Genomic DNA, 22205 nt, shown 5'->3' with positions numbered 1-22205 from the left:
GAGGCAGAAAATAATGTGGTGTGTGCCTGGGCTGGGGACGGGCACCGGGGAGTTAGTGGTTAATGGGGACAGAGTTTCAGTTTGGGAAGATGGAAAAGTTCTGGAGCTGGGATGCTGGTGATGACTGCACAGCAGTGCGAGTGCACTTAATGCCACAGAACTGCGCACTTAGAAAGGGATAAAATGGTAAATTTTTATGTTATGTGTATGTTACCATAATTTATTTTTAAAAGTGGAGAGAAAGACCCAACAAAGGACATTTATTCACAATTGTTCCTAAGAGACAGCCCTGATCACTGGTCTGGGGTGTCTAAAGGGCCTGAGGCCAGCAGGAGGGTGGTCTACCCTTGGCTGAGCAGGGTCAGAGGCCCGATGGGAGGAAGCTGGGAGGGGCTGACCATGCCCACCTGGAGGATGAATCCAGAAAGAACCCCACGTCGACTGAATGTGTCTGGGTGTGAGTCCTCCCCCCAGGCGCTGCAAGAGGCAACTGAGACTCCAGGAGAGAGATGTCCACATGCTAAAGTATTAAAGCTGCATAAAAGGTACACGTACAGTGCAAATTCTACCTCCTCACACTTCCCCAGCCCCTCTGCTCCCTTCCCCAGGGGCAGCCTGGGTGGGAACTCCCCATACATCTCTTCAGACGTCCCTGTTCTCACCTGAGCACAGGTAGGCGCATCTGTCTGCACACTGGTGTGTGTCTCTTTCATCCCGCTCTCATCCCTTGTCTTCCCGCACAGCTAAAAGCCTACTTCCTTCCTCTATTTTTATCACTTAATCTATCTTGGAGAGGTTCCATATACATTACCTCCTATGGAGTTGCCTTATTGTTTTTAAAGGTAGCACAGTAGTCCATTGTAGGGATATATTATGCCTATAGGCTAACTCAAACCATTTTTCACTTTTTCCTGTGGCTCTCAGGTTTTTTCTGCACAGCTGCTGTTTGAGTACAGGTGTTGAATACCACCAATATTTTCTGCACAGAACTCTGTGACAGACCTGCTCAGTGAGCAGGTGAGTGAGTGTCTGCGTGCCTGGGGACCCTCAGGTCCTGGGCACACAGCCTCCTGCCCTCTGCCTCACTCTCACTTGCTCCTTCTCACTGAGGAGTGAGGGGCCTGTCTGTGAAATCTGCTGTACCACATCCTGCCATGTGCCTTTCCCTCTGTCACAGCTGAAGTCAAAGGACGCTGTAAGAGGCACCCAGGGGACGGGAGCAGAGGTGTGGGCGAATGGCCACAGGGGGTCCCAGCCCCTTCCTGGGGCTCTACATTATGCACATTACCACCCCACAGCCCTGTGCTGACAAAAGACCTTGATTGCAAAATTGGAAGCCCAGAGTAGCAAGCTCAAAGTTCTAGGAGGAAAATATGAAAAGGTCAAGAAAAGCCCAAAGTATTTATGAGCCTTTTACAAAAGAAATGTGAGGACGGCCACGTTTAACCTGATGCAATACAAACAGTATTATGTGCAGGGCCGGCCTGTGGCTCACTCGGGAGAGTGCGGTGCTGATAATACCAAGGCCACGGGTTCGGATCCCATACAGGGATGGCCGGTTGCTCACTGACTGAGCGTGGTGCTGACAACACCAAGTCAAGGGTTAAGATCCCCTTACCGGTCACCTTTAATAATAAAAAAAAAAAAAACAGTATTATGTGAATTAAAATTCGTAAGGTGAATCACTTTAAAAGCATTAAATGGAAACTACTGTTAAGGAAATGCACAGGGAATCCTTAAAAATAAAATTTATAAAGATCTTTTAGTAAAACAATCACCCTTCCCTTTGCCCCTTTCATTTAGTTGATGTTTTCGGCATTTAAACTTTTTTATATATTGAGTCTTCTTAAAGCAAGACCCACAGTTACAGAAAATTCACTGGAGGAAAAAGCCACATTTATGCCTGTCAGGGTGTGTTTTTAGATACCAAACAGAGGGCAGGAGCGGGGAAGGTACATGCCTTCTGGTGCCAAAAAGAGGCTAAGAAACAAAAAGGCTTTTCACAGTTGGATTGAGGAAGGGGTTCCAGGGAGAAAACAGCCTGCTAATAAATGAGCAAGGACATGGCATCAGTGATGCTGACAAAGGTTTTAGATGATGAGTCCATTTTCCAAGCTCATTTAAACATCTTTAATAAAAATAATCAAAGAAAGAAATATGAACACCAGGATGCTCAGGAGGCCTCACAAAACAGTTGTGGCTTTCATGAATTAATTGTCAATATATATGAATTATATATCTTAACATAGAGCCTGCTATATACCAGGCTCTGTAAGAGGCACTGAGACACAGCAGCGAACAGAACAGAAAAAACCCTTGCTCTCGGGGGCAGGTGATAAATTCAACACATGACTAAGACTCAACGTGGGACAGAGAGTGGTACATGCAAAGGAGCAAAACCCAAGCAAGGAGGGCTGAGTGCAGAGCGGGGGGCGGGGGAGGCTTCAGCGGGCGTGGTTTGGGGAGACTGCTGTGGGCTGAGCTGTGGCCCTCACATGCTGCAGTCCTACCCGCACTGGCTCTGAATGTGACTATGTGGAAAGAGGGCCTTGGATGGGCGATTAGGTTAAAATGAGATTATTAGGGTGGGCCCTAACCCAATGTGACTAGTATCTTTACAAGAGGTGATTAGGACACAGATGTGCAGAGGGATGACCATGTGAGACACAGAGGGATGACCATGTGAGACACAGAGAGAAGGCGCCACCTGCAAGCTAAGGAGAGAGGCCTCAGAAGAAAGCGACCCTGCTGACACATTGATCTCACACTTCCAGCCTCCAGGACTGTGAGGAAATCAATTTCTGTTGTTTAAGGCACCCAGTCTATGGTATTTGTTGTGGCAGCCCTAGCAAACTAATACCAAGACCTCCCTGAGAAAGTAACTTTTGAATCAAGACAGAACAAAATGAGAGAGTGTGCCAAATGTGGGGGTGGGGGGTGGGGCAAGACAGCAGTGCAAAGGCCCTGAGGTGGGGGTGTGCCCACGTGGCTGGAACGGAGTGGCAGGCTGGGTCAGAGAGATGTCAGGGCATGTGGGAGGCAGCTTTGGCTTTTTCTCTAAGATGGGAAACTGTTGTTGGTTTTGAACAGAGAAGTGTGACATGGTCTGACCTATACTTTAACAGAATCCTTCTGGCTGCTGAATTAGAGCAGGCGTCAGATAGGCAAGGGGAAGGCAGGGAAGCCAGTGAGTGCGCTGTTTACACTTCAGGTGACAGAGGACTGCAGCCTGCATGAGGATGCAGCACAGGATGGAGCTCTGGACACGGGTGAAGGCAGAGTCAGTGGGACTGGCTGACAAACCACGTGTGGGACATGATGGGAAGAGAGGGGTGGAGAGAACACCAGTGCTGTTGTTCTGAGTGGCCCAAGGGGAGGAGTTGCCACCACCTAGACCGACAAGGCTGAGGCAGGAGCAGGTGTGGGAGCATCGGGCCTGGCTCTGGGCGTGGTGAGTTAGAGAGGTCTGTTAGAGTCGCTGGTCATGGAAGCAGCTCCAGGGCAGGGCACAGCCTGCAGGTGTACCTGTGGGAGTCATCAGCAGGTGCATATACCTGAGCCCACCCAACAGATGAGAGTACCCGGAGTGTGGGTGCAGGAAGAAAAGCGGTCCAGGGAGGCGCCGGCTGCCCAGTCCTCAAAAGCAGGGGTGGGCAGGTCAGGGAGTCTGGGGAGCCAGGGGGATTCTGCAGTGAATGCTGCTGCCAGCAGGTCACGTCAGACAGGGCCAGGAGTTGACTCTGGAGCAATGGTCACAAGAGAGCAATGGTCATGGCAAGACTAAAAAGTGGGTTACGGGATGCTGAACAACGGCCGTGGTTTTAAGAGAGTGGGGCCCCATCAAATCAGGAGATCCGACCCGGCAGCTGGCGGCCAGGTAGGGCCTTCAGCTGCTGTCCCCTCCTCAGTGGACACACCCTGATACCTGCTCTGTGTGAGTGCTGTGCCGGGGCTCTGGGTACACAGATGAGTGTGCTGTGGGGTCAGCCCTGTGCACTTGCTCCTGCTGTCGCCCACTTGACCCGCTCTGGTGACGGCATCTCCTCCAGTCCCAGGTGCTGCCTCTCAGCTCTTTCCACTCATCTCCTGGTCCCAGCTCAGAACTGCTGAGGTCACCAACAGTGGTCTCTCCATCCCTCCAACCATATGCAGTGACAAGCCACCAGGGGCCAGTCCAGCTGGTGCCCCCACTCATGTGACACTGGGACTTAACCATGCTTTGCACCATGGTTTCCCCCCAGGCAGACAAAGCACAGGTGCACGTGAGCTGAGCTGGGTGGCCAGTGTGGCTAAGGGAGGAGGTCAGGTCCCAGCCCAAATGTGCTGGGGCGCTAGGGGTGGACAGTGGCATTGTGGAGGAGGAAGGGAACAGAGGAGGACAGGGCTGGGCTGCCCAGCAACAGGGATGAACGAGTGCAGACAGAGTGGGGAGTGAGGGAGCCTGGAGCTGAGGCCAGGAGCCAGGCGGGGTCAGGCCACGTGAGCCTGGAAAGTCACCTGAGGGACTCTTTCCTTCATCTGGAAGGTGACAGGAAGGTAAAGCTTTCAGTAAAGGAGGGAAGTGAGTGTGATGGGTTGAATCGTGTCCCAAAAGAGGTTGCAGTCCTAATCCCCAGCACCTGGGAATGTGACCTTGGGACCAGTCATTTAATTATGTGGGAAATATCTAGCTACATTATTTGGAAAAGGGGTCTTTGCTGATAATCAAGTTATCCAATATGACTGGTGTCTTCTATTAAAAGGGGAATTTTGGACACAGGGACAGACGTGGATAGAAAGTGATGATGGGGGGACACATGGAGAAGGCTGTCTCCGAGACAGGGAGCTCCTGAGCCACTGGAAGCCGGGACGAGGCATGGAGCAGAGGCTCCTCACAGGCCTCGGGAGGAGCCCGCCCTGCCGCACCTCGGCCTTGGACTTCAGCCTCCACGACTGTGAGACAATATGTGAGTGTGAGGACGCTCTGAGTGTGGCGGCGTGGAGCTGCCCTGCAGGGGAGACACAGGAGGCAGGAGCCGGCTGGCTGGTCACGGCCATAGCCCAGGGACAACTGCCGAGGGCCTGAGCAAGGACGGCAGCAGGAGAGTGAGGAGCAGGCAGGTCTGAGCTAGCTCAGAGGGCGAGTCAAGGGACTCTGGCCTCGACAGGCAGTGCAGCCGCTGGTGTGGGAGCAGCGTTTGACGTGCGGTGACAGCCCGTGCAGGGCCATGCCTGCGGCATCTGTGCGGACACACCATGGGTGGGGAAAGATGCCTGCGGCTGTCTCAGGAGCTGCTAGAAGGGGACTGGCGTGGAGCGAGGACAAGGAGCAGCTCAGCAGATGGAGTAGGATCAGGAAAATACACGGTGAAATAATAGGAAATCTATGTATGTTGTCTCTGCCCTGCGTTTCTCACATAGAGCTCCTAATATCCCTGTAGAAAAAGGGGCTGGAAGAATCTTTTGTTCTAATATTTGGTGTTTGACCCAGTCCTGACCCAGTCCTGACACAGAGCTCCTGAATGCCTTGGAATCTCCTGGGTGATGGGAGCAGCTTTTGTTCTAATGATGCGACTCTTGTGGGCTCCTGGATGGCCTTAGGATGGGGGCCGGTTGCCAGGGGAACCAACTATGTGATCAGTGGCTTGGAACTCTCAGCCCCACACCCATCCTCAGCGAGTGGAAAGGGCTGAAGGTTGAGTTGATCCAGCGATGTAATCAGTCATACCCACATAATGAAGCCTGCATAAAAACCCCAAAGGCCTGGGGCCAGAGAGCTCCAGACAGCTCTGCACCCCTTCCCACACTCCTTGCCCTGCGCATCTTTTCATCTGTCTCCTTTGTAATATCATTTATAGTAAACAGGTAAATGTAAGCAAAGTGTTCCCTGAGTTCTGTTGAGCCGCTCTAGCAAATTAATTGAATCCAAGGAGGGGGTTGTGGGAACCCCAATTTATAGCTGTCAGTCAGAAGTACAGGTCGTAACTTGGGGCTTTCAACTGGTATCTGAAGTGGGGGCAGTCCCGTGGGACTGAGCCCTTAACCTGCGGAATCTGACATTAACTCCAAGTAGCTAACGTGAGAATTGAATTGAATTTCAGGACACCCAGTTGGTGTCCCCTGGAGAATTGGTTGGTGTGTGGGGAACCCCCCATTTTGGTAACCAGAGGTGAAGGGTTATGTTCACTCTCGTGTTGAGTGGTGTGTGAGAGTCGGAAAAACACTGGTTTTTCCTATCTCAAACAACCATCAACCCGATTAAAACACAGGCAAAAGATTTGAATAGATACTTCTTGAAAGAGGAATATTACAATGGCCAATAAACACATGAAAAGTGTTCAACTGCTTTAGTCATCAAAAAATGCAACTGAAAGCCACAGAAGGCTAGCACTGTTCCCTCACTGGAAAGGCTGAACTAAGTTATGACAACATCAAGTGCTGGTGAGGATGTGAACAGGAAATCCCTTACAGGGCTGGCTGGATTGTAAATTGGTATAAGCACTTTGCACAAGAGTTTGGCGGTACCTATAAAAATATATGTAAGCAGCAGTCTAATCCTGGGTATCTACCCAACACAAACGAATGCTTCTGTCTACAAAAGAAATGTCCATGAAAGGCCACAGCAGCTTTATTCACAGCAGCCTCAAAGTGAAACGACGCAAATGTCCATCAACATGAGCATGGGTGACTCACCTGTTGTACAGTCACACAGGGGAACACTACAGTCATAGAAGAACACTGCAGACACGTGACAACGTGGATGACTCTTGCAGACACAGTGAAAGAAGTCCTATGCCAAAGGGTCCCTACTGTATGATCCCATTTATCTGAAGTTTAAACCAGGCAAAAGTAATCTAAGGTGACCGAGGTCGGAGAAGAGCTCACCTTGTCATGGGGGGCGCTGATGGGGGAGGTACGAGGGAGCGTGCTGGGCTTCTGCACATGTTCCCTGCCTCGACCTCACTGGTGTTACACAGGTGTGCACATATCTATACTGCGTGCATAGGTAGGGACAGAGAGGATGGGCCATCACCACAGTCCATCCACACCCACTGAGTCAGGATCTGCATTTTGAGATCCCTAGGTGATTTGAAATCTGAGGACTAGTTTTGAAGAAAGGCTGTGGAATCCAGTGAGCAGCAGGATTGTGGATGTAGAGGAGAAGAGGGGGAAGCGTCTTGGGACTGCCAGGTTTCTGGCTCAGGTGACTGGGTGACTGGTGATGCCATTAACTGGGGACTGAGCTGCCAGGAGGGGCACTAACGAGTGACTTCTGGTGGCACTGTCCGGGAGGTGCTGGGTCCACCTCTGTTCCTGTCTCAGTCTAGGGGAGAAGTGAAAGCCGAAGTGATAGATTGGGTCATGAGGGTGCCAGTGGAAGCCCAAACTCAGACCACAGAGGGAGCAGGAATAAACTGAAGGGGCCCTCAGCAGAAGCTTTTGTCAATGAGCCCTGAAAAAAGCATTCACAAGGTAGGAGGACATCAAGGAGAGGGTGGGGTCCTGGGGTCTCAGAAAGCAGAGAAGCATGCGACTGGGTCCAGCACCCCAGGGAGCTACGTGCACAGGGGCTCCGTGGTATGGTGACAATCCGAACGGCAACAAGGCAGGGGTGGGGAGGGAGGGAGCGTGCCCACGCTCTCTGGTGGCTGGGCTGAGGGAGGCGGTGATGCGCGATGGCTCGTGGCTGGTCACAGGCCGCATGGAGGGAGGAATGCAGTGGAGACGGGGCGTGGGGCCAACAGGCCTGTCTTCTGAGCAGGCGACAGGGAATGGGACCTGGAGGACAAGCCGAGGGAGCAGCACAGACAAGGGTGGCCACAGGCACACATGAGCGGCGGGGTGGGGAGCCGAGCACACTCTGCCGGGAGACTTCCGTCCCTCCCGTGGTGGGGACACAGGAGGTCAGAGCAGCAGCCAGGACACTGGCCAGCTCAGGGGGTCCAGCTCAGGTTGAGTGAATAAATTAACTTTATTCTACTACTTTCCAAGGATCAGACGTCAAGCATCTTCCTGTTTTCCTGTTTTCTCCGGACACTATGGTTTATATGCTCCTTTATCTCTCCAAATTTCACCCTGGAAAACACAATGATTAAAATATGTTGCCTTCATTTGTAAGCCTCAGACAGGAAACCAGAAGTTTCAAGCACAGTGTTCACCTTTGCTATAAAGTCCTCACACAACTCCAGACACGGGGGAGACTGAAAGTGCTCCCCAAAATTCTGAAGGGCGAGCACACAGAAGAAGGGCTTGTGTGATATCTGTGCAGCTGGAGGGCACAGCGAGGCTGGGGTGCGCCGCCCAGGAAATGGTTGAAGGACTGTGCAGGGGACAGTGGCCCCCTGGGTAGGCTGCCCAGGGTGAGGGGTGATTTGGCCTGGGAATGTGGGGGTGAGCAGGAGGACCCTCCCATTCACTGGGAAATGGGGTGATAATGCGTTCCAGTCCTGACGTTCTGATTTTCCATTGGCCTTTCTGTCCCACCCTCTACATCAGGCCTCCTGGGTGATCATTCCTGGCTCAAACTTGAACCGCACGCCTCCAGGGTGTGGCACTGAGCCAGATGGTGGGGACACCAGAGTGGGCGGGTTGCACTCTGTCCTCAGAGGCTCAGGGCTCATAGACACTCTCCGGCTCCTTTCCAAAAAGGGATTAAGGATGCAGGGACAGAAAAGGAGAGACCTTCCAGGCCCAGCCTCCACGGAGGATGTCCATGCTAACGTAGCAATAAAAGCAGACTCTAAGAACTGACGGTTTTGCTTCATATCATAGGTCTCGTGCCATTGATCTTTAACAAGTTATTCATCCTTTTTTTTTTTTTTTTTTTTAAAGAAGACGGGTAAGGGGATCTTAACCCTTGACTTGGTGTTGTCAGCACCACACTCAGCCAGTGAGCAAACCAGCCATCCCTATATGGGATCTGAACCCGTGGCCTTGGTGTTATCAGCACCGCACTCTCCTGAGTGAGCCACAGGCCGGCCCTATTCATCCTTTTTGTGCCTCACTTTCCTCATCTGTAGAATGGCAATGATAAGGGTGCCTACCTCGTGGAGATGTTATTAAGGTTAAATATACTTAGAAGAACGCCTGGTGCACCCAATATGTTTTAGCTGTTTATATTATTTAGTTCAGGAAGCAGATTTTATCTTGGGAATCTTTATTAATTATTAATAATGTTTCCTTTAAAAACACAAATAGGTCTAGTTGCATAAATGCATGCTTACAGATTGGGTTTGGGGGACCAGTTGGAAATCTCAGAGAAGAAAGCAAAAATTTAAAAATAGATCCCCTTTCCATTTACTTCACAGGTAAAAGATCTCACTGAAATACAGAATTGACTTGAGTAATAAGTGTCCCTGTGGAAAAAGAAAGAAGAGACGCTTCTAGGGGCTGTCTCTGGTGCTGAATTCAAACATCTACCTCTATGTTGGAGTGAGTGACTGTCCTTACCCGGGAGTTAACGACAAGGGTCTTGGGTGCACATCTGACTCTGTGGCTCCTAAGAAAGGGTGAGAAGAGTCTAAGAATGAATGCCCTGGTCAGATCACAGCCCAGACACCTCACTGAGAGATGTCACTGTGCTGAGGAGGTGGCCCTCTGGTGACCACAGTGAGGCATCCCGTCGACCTTGGTGCTGTGTGTGGACCACTGTGCGTTTTCCTTCTACAACTTCAGAAGAATCAGATGGACTTTTGGTTGCCTGCCTGGGGATATTATTTTACGTGTCTAACTCGAGTCATTAATATCACTTCCACACTTTAGGAGAATCAGCTGAGGTCAGGCTTTGCCTCACTTAGCAGCGTGGGTCTGAATTCTGACTCCGCCCCATTAGAGAGTGACCTCAGAGAAGTCACTTAAACACACTCAGCATCAGCGTCCTCCTGTGGGAGCCTGCTGGGACAACCGTGCCTCTGTTGTGGGAAACGAATGCTCGGTAAATCATGAGCAGTGTCTGGGGCATGGTACATGATCAGGTCAGTAAAGCTGGTGGTGGTGATGACGATCTGTTGCAGTGGAGAGTCTAGAAGGTCCTGCTGCCACTCCTCCGAGCAGAAAAATGGAATTTAATGATAATATAAATCTTTTCATCAAGGTACCCTTGTATGTTCCCGTTTTCTCTTTCTCACCCTAAAATCTTCCTAATACATAACAGGATCCAGGGGAAGAACCATACAAGTGGACCCTGGACATGGGCAGCACTTTCACCTTGCCCCGTGGGACTTTTGAAACTCCAGGGCCAGCGCCACCACCCTAAGTCATGATTTGTGGGGAAGTAAGGCAGGACTGTCCATGCACTGCCCACTGTCTGCTAGGCCTTAATGACGATGTTTTCCCTTTGGGCCTCAGAGATTTTTTTTTTTTTTTAACCTTTGAAAGGCGTCTATAAGGATTTAGATATATAGGAGAAAACAGGATCCTGGAGCTGAAAGGGGCCTTAGACACCAACTAGTCCAAGCCCTTCACTCCTGGCATCGAGGAACTGAAGCTCAGTACAGCACTTTATATTTTACAAAGCGTTTCACATTCTGTCTGCCCTGGTCCTCCTGACAATCCTTCAAAGGAGGTATTGTCAGTATCCTTGTTTACATATAGGGAAACCGAGTGGTTTAGAGCAGTGCGTTGGTTAAGAGCATGGAGTCTGCAGCCAGACTGCTAGAGTTCAAGTTTTGGCTCCAGTATTTACTAGCCGTGTGACCTTGAGCAAGGTACTTAACTTCTCTGTGCCTCGTTTCCCCCATCTGTAAAAAGGTGATAATGTGTATCAGTCTGTTTCTGTTGTTTATAACAAAATCCCTGGATTTTGGGTGATTTATAAAGAAAATGAAATTTATTACCTACAGTTTCTGACGCTGGGAAGTCCAAAGTCCATCAGATGGTGGTGACAGTGACCCAGGGGCCTCACATTGCAAGATGGTGGAAGCAGAGAGAGCAGAGAGAGAAAGAAAGACAGACTCTCCTCTTCTTTTAAAGCCCTCAGAACCATGCCCCTGACCACCATTTTTAATCCATTCACCACTGCAGGGTCCTACAATCCAATCACCTCTTCAAGCCTCCACCTTACAATCACTGTAATAGGATTTCCCACCCTCTTTACAGTCACAGTGGGGGCTAAGTTTCTAATACATAAAACTTGGGGTTCATAATTCAAGCTTCAGTGAGTTTTGGGGGACATAATTCAATCCACTACATAAAGCTTGGTGTCATGGAAGTGCTGCTATTTTGGTTATTATTCCTTAAGTGAGTATAGGGTAGACTTGTTGATTTCTTCAACACATGTTTATTGAGCCCTTCCCGTGTGTCAGGCACTATGCAAGGTGCTGAAGATGCCATGGTGAGCAACAGCAGGCACTGTCCCTCCCCTTATGGGGCTTAAAGTCTAGTGGTACGGGAGACACACGCATCAGTGCAATCACTCACACCAGCGTGAAGCCACACTCATGGCGAGTGTTAGGATGGAGGCACATACGGTGTTGTAATGAGAAGGGAGGATCGGTTTGGGGCCCTTGAGGAAGTGAAGGCCGCTTTGAGATCTCGAGTGAGTTGGAATTAGCTAGACTGGAATGGGGGGAGTGGGGACAGAGCAACCCAGGTAGGGCACATCAAGGACACAGGCCCTATGGAGAAATGGTGTTGACGCGTTCGAAGGCTGCTGAGGCCGGAGCACAGGTCAGGGCACACCTGGGGCAATACAGGTAGGAAGGGCCCGGTCATTCAGGTCCTTGGAGGCCATAAAACAGATTTTGATCTTCATCCTAAGAGTAAAAAATAAGGATGTTAAGCTGAGAAGTGACAATAATCAGATCTGTGCTTTGAGAAGATGATGGAGGGCTGGCGGGTTCCTCCGTTGGCTAGAGCGGTGTAGCACCAACACCGACTGGAGCTGGCCAGCTGCGGGGGACGGGGAGGGGGAGGGGAGGGGGAGGGGAAGAGGAGGGGAGGGGGAGGGAAGGGTGGGGAGGGGAGGGGAGGGGAGGGCAAGGGGAGGGAAGGGGGAAGGGGAGGGAAGGGGGAAGGGGATGGGAGGGGGAGGGGAGGGGAGGGAAGGGGGGAAGGGAGGGGAGGGGAGGGGAGGGGAGGGGGAGGGAAGGGGGGAAGGGAGGGGAGGGGAGGGGAGGGGAGGGGAGGGGGAGGGAAGGGGGGAAGGGAGGGGAGGGGAGGGGAGGGGGAGGGAAGGGGGGAAGGGAGGGGAGGGGAGGAGGAGGGGAGGGGAGGAGGAGGGGAGGGGGAGGGGAGGGGAGGGGTGGGGGGAGGGGAGGAAGAGGGGAGGGGAGGAGGAGGGGAGGGGGCAGGGGAGGGGAGGGGGAGGGGAGGGGAGGGGGAGGAAAGATGACTGAGACTGCATGGGGGACGGATGCGGGCGGCGGGAGCAGATGCAGCCATGGCCGTTGGGAGGTCAAGGGCCGCCGGCCGGGGTCTGGCCCTCGGAGGAGGGTCGGTGCTGCAGATGAAGTGGTGCCTCTCCAGCAGGTCGATGGGAGCCGGGGCGCGGGTGAGCTGCTGTCCCATGCGGTAGGCACCAGTCACGTGTGGCTGTTAAGCGGTTACAATACGCCCGGCTGAATTTGGATTCAGCGCTGTACGTGTAAAATACCCACTGAACTCTGAAGACTTGGTAGAAGAATGTAAAATACCTCGTTAATAATTTTATATCCATTGAATGTTAAAATGAAATTTTGGGTAAATCAAATGAAAGTCTATTATTAAAATTAATGTTAGCAGTTTCTTTAAAGTTTTAAAAACGTGGCTACTTGAACATTTAATTGCGCGAGGGTTTGGTGTTTGTGGCTCAGCTCACACGTGAGGTGAGGAGCGGACGGTGCAGGAGCCCGCGCTGGGAGGCGACCGTGTAGGAGGCCAGGCAGCAGCCGGACGCTTAGCCCCGCCGGGCGGCCGGGTGGCGGGCGGACAGGAGGCCGCGCGGAACGGCGCGCAGGTGCGGGGCGGGGCGGGGCTGGGGCCGCCTGAGCTCGGCGCCCTCTCCGCGCCGCGGCGGCTGCCCTCGAGGCCCTGCCCGCGGCTGCTTCGGCGTCGGCCTCGGGCCCTCAGTGTGGAGGGAGGGGCGGACGGAAGCGACTGTCTCCCGGCGACTTCGCTTCACGCCTTGCGCGTTAGTTCCCACCAGTCCCTCCCCGGCCCCGCGTGCAAGGGGAGCTCCGCCCGCGGGCCGGGGGCGGTGCCGGACGCAGGCGGGTGGGTGGGCGCGCGCGCAGCTCCTCCCGGGGCCGAGGGCGCGGGGACGCGGTGCCGCCGGGTCCCGAGGGCGCCGAGGGCAGACGGCTCGCCTAGTCCTGGACGCGTCCTGGCGCTGGAGTCAGGAGCCATGCCGGCGGAGGGCCCACGGCCGGGAAGGGCCGAGTGCGGCCGTAAGCGGCGCCGGGGGCGGGGCGGCCGCTTTGTCCCCGCGGCCCGACGGCGGGCGCGGGCGGAGGCCCGGGGCCCCCGCGGCGGCCTGCGCCGGGTGCACAGCGTCGCCGGGCCGCCCTGTCCCGGGCCCGCGCCCTCCCGCGCTAACCGCCGGAGCCCGCCCCCCGGCCCGCCGCCGCTCGCCGCTCGCCGCAGTGCGAGCCGCCGCCCCGCGCCGCCCCGCCCCCGCGCCGCCGCCGCCGCAGGAGAGGGAGAGGGAGGGGGCCGGGGAACGGCGGCCGGCCGAGCCCAGAGCCCGTCCCGGGCGGCGGCCAGCCAGCTCCGGCCGCGGCGGGAGGCGCCATCGCGGGCCCGCCAGCCAGCCGCGGCGCGCCTCGCGGCCGCCCTCACGCCGCCCCCCGCAGCCCGCGCCTGCTCTGGCTCTGCGGAGCGCCGGGACTCCCGTCTGCGCCCCGGGAGGCTGTCGCCACCCGGATCGCAAGTGTTGGGTCCGGGAGGCGGGGACCGCGCGCCTTGACCCGCCATGGCTCAAGCGGCCAAACAGCTGAAGAAAATCAAAGACATCGAGGCGCAGGCCCTCCAGGAGCAGAAGGAAAAGGAGGAATCCAGCAGGAAGCGGAGGAACCGCTCCCGTGACCGAAAGAAGAAGGTAAGGGGCGGCGGCGAGAGCCCAGCGGCGGGGGCGCCCTGGAGGGGCTGCCGGGGAAGGGGCTCGGCAGACCCGGGAGCCGGGGCGCGCGGGGCCCAGGCCGGCGGAGTCGATGCCGCCGCGGTGGGGGCTCGGGCGGGCGGCAGCGAGGGGGGGAGGCCGCCGTGAGGTCGGGAGGAGGACGGGGCAGGAGGCTGGAAGGGCAGAGCGGGCGGCCGGGAGGCTGCGGGCGCGCGGGAGCCGGCCCGCCCGCGGAGACCTTTCAGCACCGCGGACAGATGCCCCAGGCCGGCGCGCTACGGGCGAACTTTTCCGGCCTCCGGGCGGGCCCCGGGGGTGGCGGGCTGCACTGCGCCGGCAGGCCGTCCCTCCTGGCGGCTGCTTTGGGTTAACGCGGCTCGGGGTTCTGGGGGCAGCGCTGCCGGGCGACCCACTCTCCAGCGCGGAGAGCGTTTTTCTCAGGTCTCTCGGAACCAGTGAGGTTCCCGCCCTTCCCTGAGCCCAGGAAGCCCCTTTCCTGACACTCTGGGTCCGGCAGCAGGAAGGAAACCCCCTCCCCCTGCTGGGCATTTGGCAAGATCTTATGTTCAGGTCACTCCAGATTAGCCAATCATGGCAATGAGGGGACATTCCTTTGGAAGCTAGGCACGGTGCTATCCAGCCTGGCCCAAAGGCCTGTTCCCGGAACAGCCCTACCGACCAAGGGGCCTTTCTTTGGAGGGGTGCCAAGACAAGATATGCCCCACAATGACCCAGACCCCTAAAGGCAACTATTACTATTTTCAGCCTTTCCTTTCTGGGCCTGGGGTCTCCCCACCCCTGATCAAAGCACTTCCAGAAACACCTTTGGTTAGACACACTGTCCAGTTAGAAACGCCTTCATTGTAAAGAGAGGGGAGAGTTAACAGGCAGCGGGCTCCAGCACAGAGCCCATGCAGGAGGCCAGGAGTACATGGATGTAATCCTGGGAATCGGAGATGGAGCTGAACCCCAGTTCCAGGAGAGCCATTTTGACCTGAAGAAGCCAATGAGGTGCTGGGCCTACAAGCCTCTTGCCAGAGAATGGGGCCTCTCAGGGTTCCAGGACAGAGGTACTGGCATTGGTTGAGAAGGAAACTTTTTTTCCCCCTGAAATTATCTCATTCTGAGAAAGAAGTCTGGTGCCTCTGGCAGACAGCAGAGTGTGGGAAACAGGCTGTCTGTGGGTCACACACCACTTACCAGTTGGTCAGCAGGACCAATATCCAGCCTCTTTCTAGAGATGAGACCCAGGGGCAGAGGTGTTCTCTGATTTTAACAGAAGCAATACACACTTCGTAGGCTTTCCTGAACCATTCAAAAGACAACAGCCCCTCCTCCCTGGAGAGACTGCCCTCTCATGTGTAAGTAGTAGTCTCACAAAGGTACCACCCCTTAAGCAGGACAAAGGAGAGGCCTTCCCCAAACCGATGGTGAGTCAGAGTTTGGGTGGGTCTAAAATACCAGTGCCCATCCTGTGAGTCAGGCAGGGAAGTCTGGTTGCATGCGGTGGTGTTCACCCACTTTCTTGGCATGAATGTGATCTCCTGGTTAGGAAGGAGTGCTCTATATTTCCATTCCTGCCTCTTGCTTTTGGAGCCAAGGTGATCCTCTCCAAAACTACTTACTCAATGTTTTTATCCCACTTCTTTCCCTTGAGCTTCCTCTTTGATGCTCCCGATGCTGTAAATAATTTTTTGAGCAACAGTCAAAACAAAAGTCTCCCTTTCTTCTCTTCTTTGATTCCTTTACATTCTAAGAAATTCCCCTTCGTGTTACTCTGAATGCTGACTGCATATAATACACACATATAAAAGTGGCAATTTCAGTATTCTTTTTACTTCTTTGATCTGAACCTTTACATGCCTGGTAAACTTTCCCCCCATTTTTTAGTGCTAGATGATCCTATATTCTCCTCCCCCTGAATTGTGTTATTTTGTTTTACCAGCTGGTTGCAGCATACTGCATCAGTAAGCATTCAGAAATCTTCCATGCAGATTTTCATTATTTTATGAAAATAAATCCTGTGTGCTATGATGGATACAACAGTAAAGAAATCTTAATTCAAAGTGAGAGCAATGACGTAAACTCTTAGGGCTGATTCTTGGGTGGGTGTGGGAGATTTGGTACTGGTGGTGTGTAGGGATGCTTCATTTGTATTTTGTAATGACTGTTCTCTAAGCCACTGGAATGGTCTGGAGAGCCATCTCAGAGGATAGAGTTAAAATGTATAGGAAAGTAAAACCAGGAGAAGGTGGAAGGCCTAGAGGGAAGGGTGGCGAGGCAGAGCAGGAAGGGGCACGGAAGTCTCAGCAGGGGCTGGGGAGCAGGAGGCCAGGGGCTGACTGGAAGGTTTGAAGAAGGTAAGTCCCAGTAAGACCCATTTCTCACATGTGAAGCAGTTTTTCAAGGCAAAGTATATTAAAAGCCAGCAGTCGAGGACTGTACAATTGGTCACACAGACTAAGGGAGGCTGTGGAGCCACCGTCCTTTTCTTATATCAGCATGAAGAATTTCACACATGCAAATGAACATTTTATTGCAGGGAACTGGCGATTCACGTGAACGTATAGCTGAGCCAAGGGCATTCTGAATTTCCTAAAAGGAAAGGTGTTTGTCCCATGGGTAAGCTACTTAACGGGGCCTGCCTGAGCAGAACCGCATCCCTTCCGTTTGTAGAAATAATCACGGTTGTAACTTCAGCGGCGGTTGCAGATTTTACAGTTGGTGGTGCTGTGTGGGAAGGCGCTTGCTAAGGGGTGCTGTGCATCGGGGATGGAGGAGGCTGGTGTTGTGACGCACTGGCTGACACAGATTGAAACCACCTTGACACAGGGAACTGAGCTAAATCTCTTACTCTGGAGCTCGGAAAATGCCTGCGTTCTGATGGCTTCATTCAGTTTTCTGTGTCTGTGGCACACATCCTCGTCAGCTGCTTGCTGTTGTAGCTGCAGCTTAAAAAAAAAAAAATCCAGTGTTTATCACTTTTACTGATAATTCCCTCTACTTCTGAAGGTTGGGATGGAAATAAATAAAATGCAAAGCATTTGTAAAGCAGGCATTTGCATTAAGAATGACAGCTTTCTAGGGCTGAGGAAGCCCTTGGCATAGGAACGTGTGTGCTTTTCATGTTCACCCAGAGCTTAAGACTGGGAGGAGAGGAGAACAGGGCAGTTGGGGAGAAAGCGAGGCAGAGGATGGATGTGGGGCAGAATTCAAAGAAGGAGGAGAGGAGAGGGTGAAGGGCTGAGGGAGACAGGAGGATAAGGGGCTGATGTCTCAGCTCTACTTTGCAGGATTGCATTAAGCCTGCTACCTTTGATGACCTGTGAGTACCCTGGGGTGGTGTTTACAGAGCTCTCTGCTTGCCCCTTGTTCTGCCCACCTACTTCATTCATCCACTGATGTTGGTGAAGGAAGAGATCGTGTCCCATTCATAGCTGCTACCCAACACCTGACTCAGTACCTGACTTGTAAGGGGCAGGCAGTAGATGCTTGTGGAATGAATGGCTGAATGAGTGAATTAATATGTTTGTCTCTAGATGTTTGCCTAGATGTGGTCTTGGTCGCAGATGTGTGTTCAGATGAACAATACATTCTTTGACTGACGGTCTTTTGGGGGTTTCTGAAGACAGCCTGATATTTTTTTCTTTTCAAATCATTTGCAAAATAATAGAGATTTGTAGGCAGGCCGTGGAACCATCTAATCTTTTGGTGTAGTGAATTCTACCACTGAGCATATAGCTAGTTCCTTGCAGTCCCTGCTGCACTAAATGTCAAGTGGTTTTAGCCATTTGGAATAACAGCAGTGTTTGCACAGGGCCCCAAGGAGCCAAGCACTTACCAGCAGGGGTGGAGGAAGGGTGAGGAAGATAAAAAAAGAAAGCCCAGGAGTGGAAATGGCCTCCACCTCTTTACTGTGCAGGCTGCTCCGTCAGTCTTTCCAGGCCAAGTGGCACTAACTCAAGAGCCCTGAGCCCTGTCTCACAGCTGGCGGAGGCCCTGCTCCTGTACTGCAGAGATGTCTTTGGTTGATCCAGTGATTGGGACCACAGGGGAGACTGGAGGTGGGGGATCTGCATGAGACTGGGATAGTCGAGGCTGGAGCTTATCACAAGGAGCATTGAGGGGTTCGGGGCAGGGAGGAGTAGCAACAGGGTGGAGGGATGAGAGTTAAGCAGGGGAGTCATGTGGGTCCACAACTCCCATTTACAAAGGGCCTCAGATGTAAACTTCTGCTCTAAGCTGTAAATGAGTATATAAATTCAATCGAAGAGATAACTGACAGGATTGAAAGAGAATGATGTTTGTCACACATCTTTAAACCTGGGTCCTGCTACTAATCCATTCCACTAGTATATGTTGCAGTATGAATTGACATTTGTATATACAATCTGTATTCGGCCTTTGGATAGCGTAATTTCGTTCCATCGTATGTGAATGATTAAAAAGGTTGGTTTGTTGGTTGCAAGCCTTTAAAACATGCACGGCATTGGTCACCCTGCTTCGGTGTTTCTTCTTATTTTAGTTTATTCCGAGCCTCACAAAATGGAAGTGGCCCTGCCTCTCCCAAGCTCTGGGAGGCGCGGCAGCGGCCGAGCAGGTGGGTCTTCGCAGCCTGCCTTGAGACCCAGCTCCTCCCTTGCTGCTGCAGCGGTGGCTCCTGTCACTTCCCCGCCGGAAGCTACACCAGCCCAGCAGGGTCCTGTGGGCAGAGAGGAGGCCCACTCTCAGGGGTGCCCAGCACTGTGTGGTTTGGACTTCATTTGCCCCTCACAGCTACCCCTCGAAATAGGTGGGGCAGCAGCTGAAATTCAGAGCCTGGGGCACGTGACCTCCCCGTGAGGGGACCCTGGCTGTCCCCGAGCCTTCCTGCCACTCTGGTCACCTCCTCAGAGGTTGCTCCCAGCAGCAGTTCTGACACGTGTGCTTCCTCATGCGTCAGCTCACACAGTGCCCTGCCTGGACGCCTGGCGCAGCCTGGGCCGGTGTCGAGACCCCAGCCCGTCGTTCTCTCCCTGCGGTCGCCGAGCTGGTTTCGCTCTGTGTGCGTGTGCGCAGAAGTTCCTGTTTTGTCTCTTCTGCTAAACTGTAAGGTCCCTGAAGCTAAATCTTGAGTCTGTACCTAACCACCAAGTACGTACTTACGGCTTGAATTGATTGAGAAGCTACGTTTAACTAGTTCAGACTTTTTTCTTAACCTTTCTGTTTAGTTTGGAAGTTGGCCCTAAAGAATTGGTACCTAGTAAGTCTATTTTTTTCCCCTTGAATTATTCTAATTGAAGTAAAACCTACTGTTATCAGTGTTTGATTTTTGAAGCAGGCACATAAGCTTCCCTTGGCTCCCCGTCTCCATTTCTGCTTCTTGAAAAGTTCGAGCCTACCTCTTACAGAGCACCAGGCCCCGTGTCGGGTGCCCAGACTCCAGTCTCAGCTCTTGCGCTCACCAGCTCCATGTGTAGAATAAGCCTCTGAATTTCTCTGGGCCTCTATTTGCTTATCTGTAAAATAAGGGTGAGAATCAAATGAGGTATAAATGAGAGGGTGCTTTGTAAAATTTAAAACTACCATATATTTAAGGGGTTATAGTTAATAGCATAACGATTGTTAATTAACAGTCCTGGTACGCACTCACTCATGCTGCTCATTCTTTCTCATAAATCCGATGGTAAAGCTCACGCCTGGTCTGCCGGGGGCAGCGTGAAATCTGTGTGTGCTTGGGAAGGTCAGCACATTATTATTTCAGTGCTGGCAAATGAGAAAAAGATACTTTAAATCATTTCTTCGTTTCATTTTCAGGAAAGAAATGAATTTCCTATTTTGACAAGATTTATTACCACAGACCTACTCAGTAATCTACATGGGTCTAGTCTATAGCTTTGAGGTGGGCTCGGGTATTTTGGAGCTTTATTAAAGTTCTGCATGGCATTTGTAGCTGTATGTCAAAAGGGGAATGTAAGAGTGTTTCCTAATTTTTCCGAGCATGCTATCAACTTAGGGCCATGGCCAGTAAATCTGGGGTGTGGAATATCACAGATGGTATTATGGGTACCAGACTCCTTCAGGGAGTTCAGGAGTACAAAGCACAACATATCCTCCAAGAAAGGAAAACTCGCATTACGGACACTCAAAGCTAAAGCAAAGCAGATTGAATGGCCAGCCAATTTTTTAAAACTTTCTTTCCTCATTTACTTCCACTGTGACTGGGTGCTTCTCCTCAAAGATTTCTCTGTGCTTTTGCTGAGGTGATAATACATTTCAGGTGCTTTTTCATTCATTCGAGGATGTCACCGACAGTGATAGCTGCACAACAGCCCTGCTCATCCCTGTGGAGGTGCCTGCAGCTGCTGAGTGGCCGCAGGGCCCACATGTGCCGCTCTGTGTCCTCCTGCGTCCTCCCGTGGGTGGCAGCCGTGGCCAGGCTCGAGCTGGCTTTGCCTGCTTCCACGGCCTGTCTCCGGGCAGCCTCCATGGCCTGGCTCCCCTCTGGTGTTCAGAGTGGGCCAGGCCTGAGAGTGGCGTCTAACCAAAATGTCTCCCCTTCCTGGAAGGGGAGGACTTCCAAATTAGTGGGAAAGCTGCCAAAGGCAGAAGTGACCTCGCACGGAGTGGAGTGCTTTGTGCAGAGCCACTGGCCTCCCATCCCCGCAGGGCCCGAAGCCCTCTGGGCATCCCGGAGCAGCTGTTTGCTGGCTGAGGACAGGCAGCAGGTCAGAGCAGAGGAGAACGGCGCTGGTGACCGCCACGTGCTCCTGGCTCTGTCTCCCAGCATGGTCATTTCTCCCTTCACTTTCTGTTTCCAAGACTTATCTGTCTACCCCATGATCAACACCTTCTCTGTATAATCATTTAATAATGTGCTCACACATGTAAGTAGAGTGACAGTATTGCTGTGGTTATCATCTGTTTTCCTAGTGTCTGGGCCTTTTGCTTTTCCCATGGGCTGCGTGGGAGTCCCTGGACCTCTAAGGGCCTGGGCCTTTGCCTGAAGCACTTGCCAGGAGCCAGACTCTGCTCGGCATTTTGGGGACAGGAGGGGACAGAAGGCGAGCCAGGTCCAGCTCCTGTGTGGGAGTTGTCAGGTCCATCTCTTGGGACTTTGTGGTTTCCTGGCCTGACCCTAAGGAGTCAAGTGGTCTGAGTAGTTTTGAGTGCCCACAAGGAGGCAGGCCACCAGGAGGAAAGAAGCACAGGAGATTAGGGGGCACAGGACCTCATTGCACTGGGATCGGGAGAGGTGGGGATGGAGTAGCATCGCAGGAAAAGGGGTGGAGGGCTTGTCACAGTTGCGGCTGTCAAAACTGATTCTGAGGGTGAAGGGACAGCCTCAACCCTCAAGGGGAGACCCACAGGTACAGAGGGGAGGGACTTCTCAACTTGGCTGCTGTCAGAACCACTGGGGGCGAGGGCCACTGCTTGCCAAGCTGCACACTGCACACCTGTGCCTGACCCTCGTGGGACGGGCCACACCTCGCTTCCAGCAAGCTCCCCTCGCTTGGGTGGAGCCTATTTACACCAAGGGGGAGCTACAGTGTCAGTGTTCTAGCAGACCCCCAGGAGCAAGTTGAGGGAGCACGCCAATGCCAAGGGAGGCTAAAACCAGGAGGTAGAGGAGAGAAGTGAGAGGGGAGGGGGCTGCATTTACTTGTTGTTTCTTCTGTGCCAGTTCCAGCAGAAGTGGGCCAGTGAAGAGTTGACTTGAATGCAGCCGCCCGTCGCTGGGTTGGGTCTCCGTGGACTGTTAGGAGGCCGGGGGGTAGGGGGTAGAAAGAGGGCTGGAGGAGGGGTCGGGACTGCAGCCTGGCAGAAGGAGCAAGGACGGCAGGCGAGGGAGGGGCTGAGGCCTCCCGCCCACCCCGTGTGATGCGCAGGGAGACCCCAAGGTCCAGGCAGGGCGGGAGGCTCACTGAGTCTCAGTGCAGAAACCGGGTGTGGAGGGCGGGCGTCTGCAATGCTGAGGGTGACCCTGAGCTGGGTGTGAGGGGGAGCGTGGTGGAGCAGGTGGCCTGCTAAGTGGTGGAGCATGTGCGAGTCCGGGATGAGGCTGTAGGCTCACTGTGACGTGTGTCATATCTGCCTACACATGTACAGTGTCTGTGTAAGCATGCGTGCACATGTGAGTAATAGCAGCAGCAGCTTGCTTCCGACTTGGCTTTTGGGTAGTTGGTGGTACCTTTCATTGGTCTAGGAAGGA

The 22205-nt window shown here is 53.2% G+C and overlaps 1 protein-coding gene across 1 annotated transcript in view; it reads left to right on the top strand.

The window, feature by feature from the left end:
* Positions 1-13867: 13867 nt before the first annotated feature.
* The window catches only part of ANK1 (ankyrin 1), a 201074-nt gene continuing 192736 nt past the window's right edge, over positions 13868-22205 (top strand). Inside the window, exon 1 of the mRNA XM_063080073.1 lies at positions 13868-13993. Coding sequence (XP_062936143.1) covers positions 13868-13993 — 126 coding nt within the window. The remainder of the gene's footprint in view (positions 13994-22205) is intronic.

Source organism: Cynocephalus volans, chromosome 15 (genome assembly GCF_027409185.1).
Source record: "Cynocephalus volans isolate mCynVol1 chromosome 15, mCynVol1.pri, whole genome shotgun sequence".
In the NCBI taxonomy this organism is placed as follows: domain Eukaryota; kingdom Metazoa; phylum Chordata; class Mammalia; order Dermoptera; family Cynocephalidae; genus Cynocephalus; species Cynocephalus volans.
The sequence above is the reverse complement of the archived record's forward strand: the minus strand, read 5'-3'. Positions and strand labels throughout refer to the sequence as shown.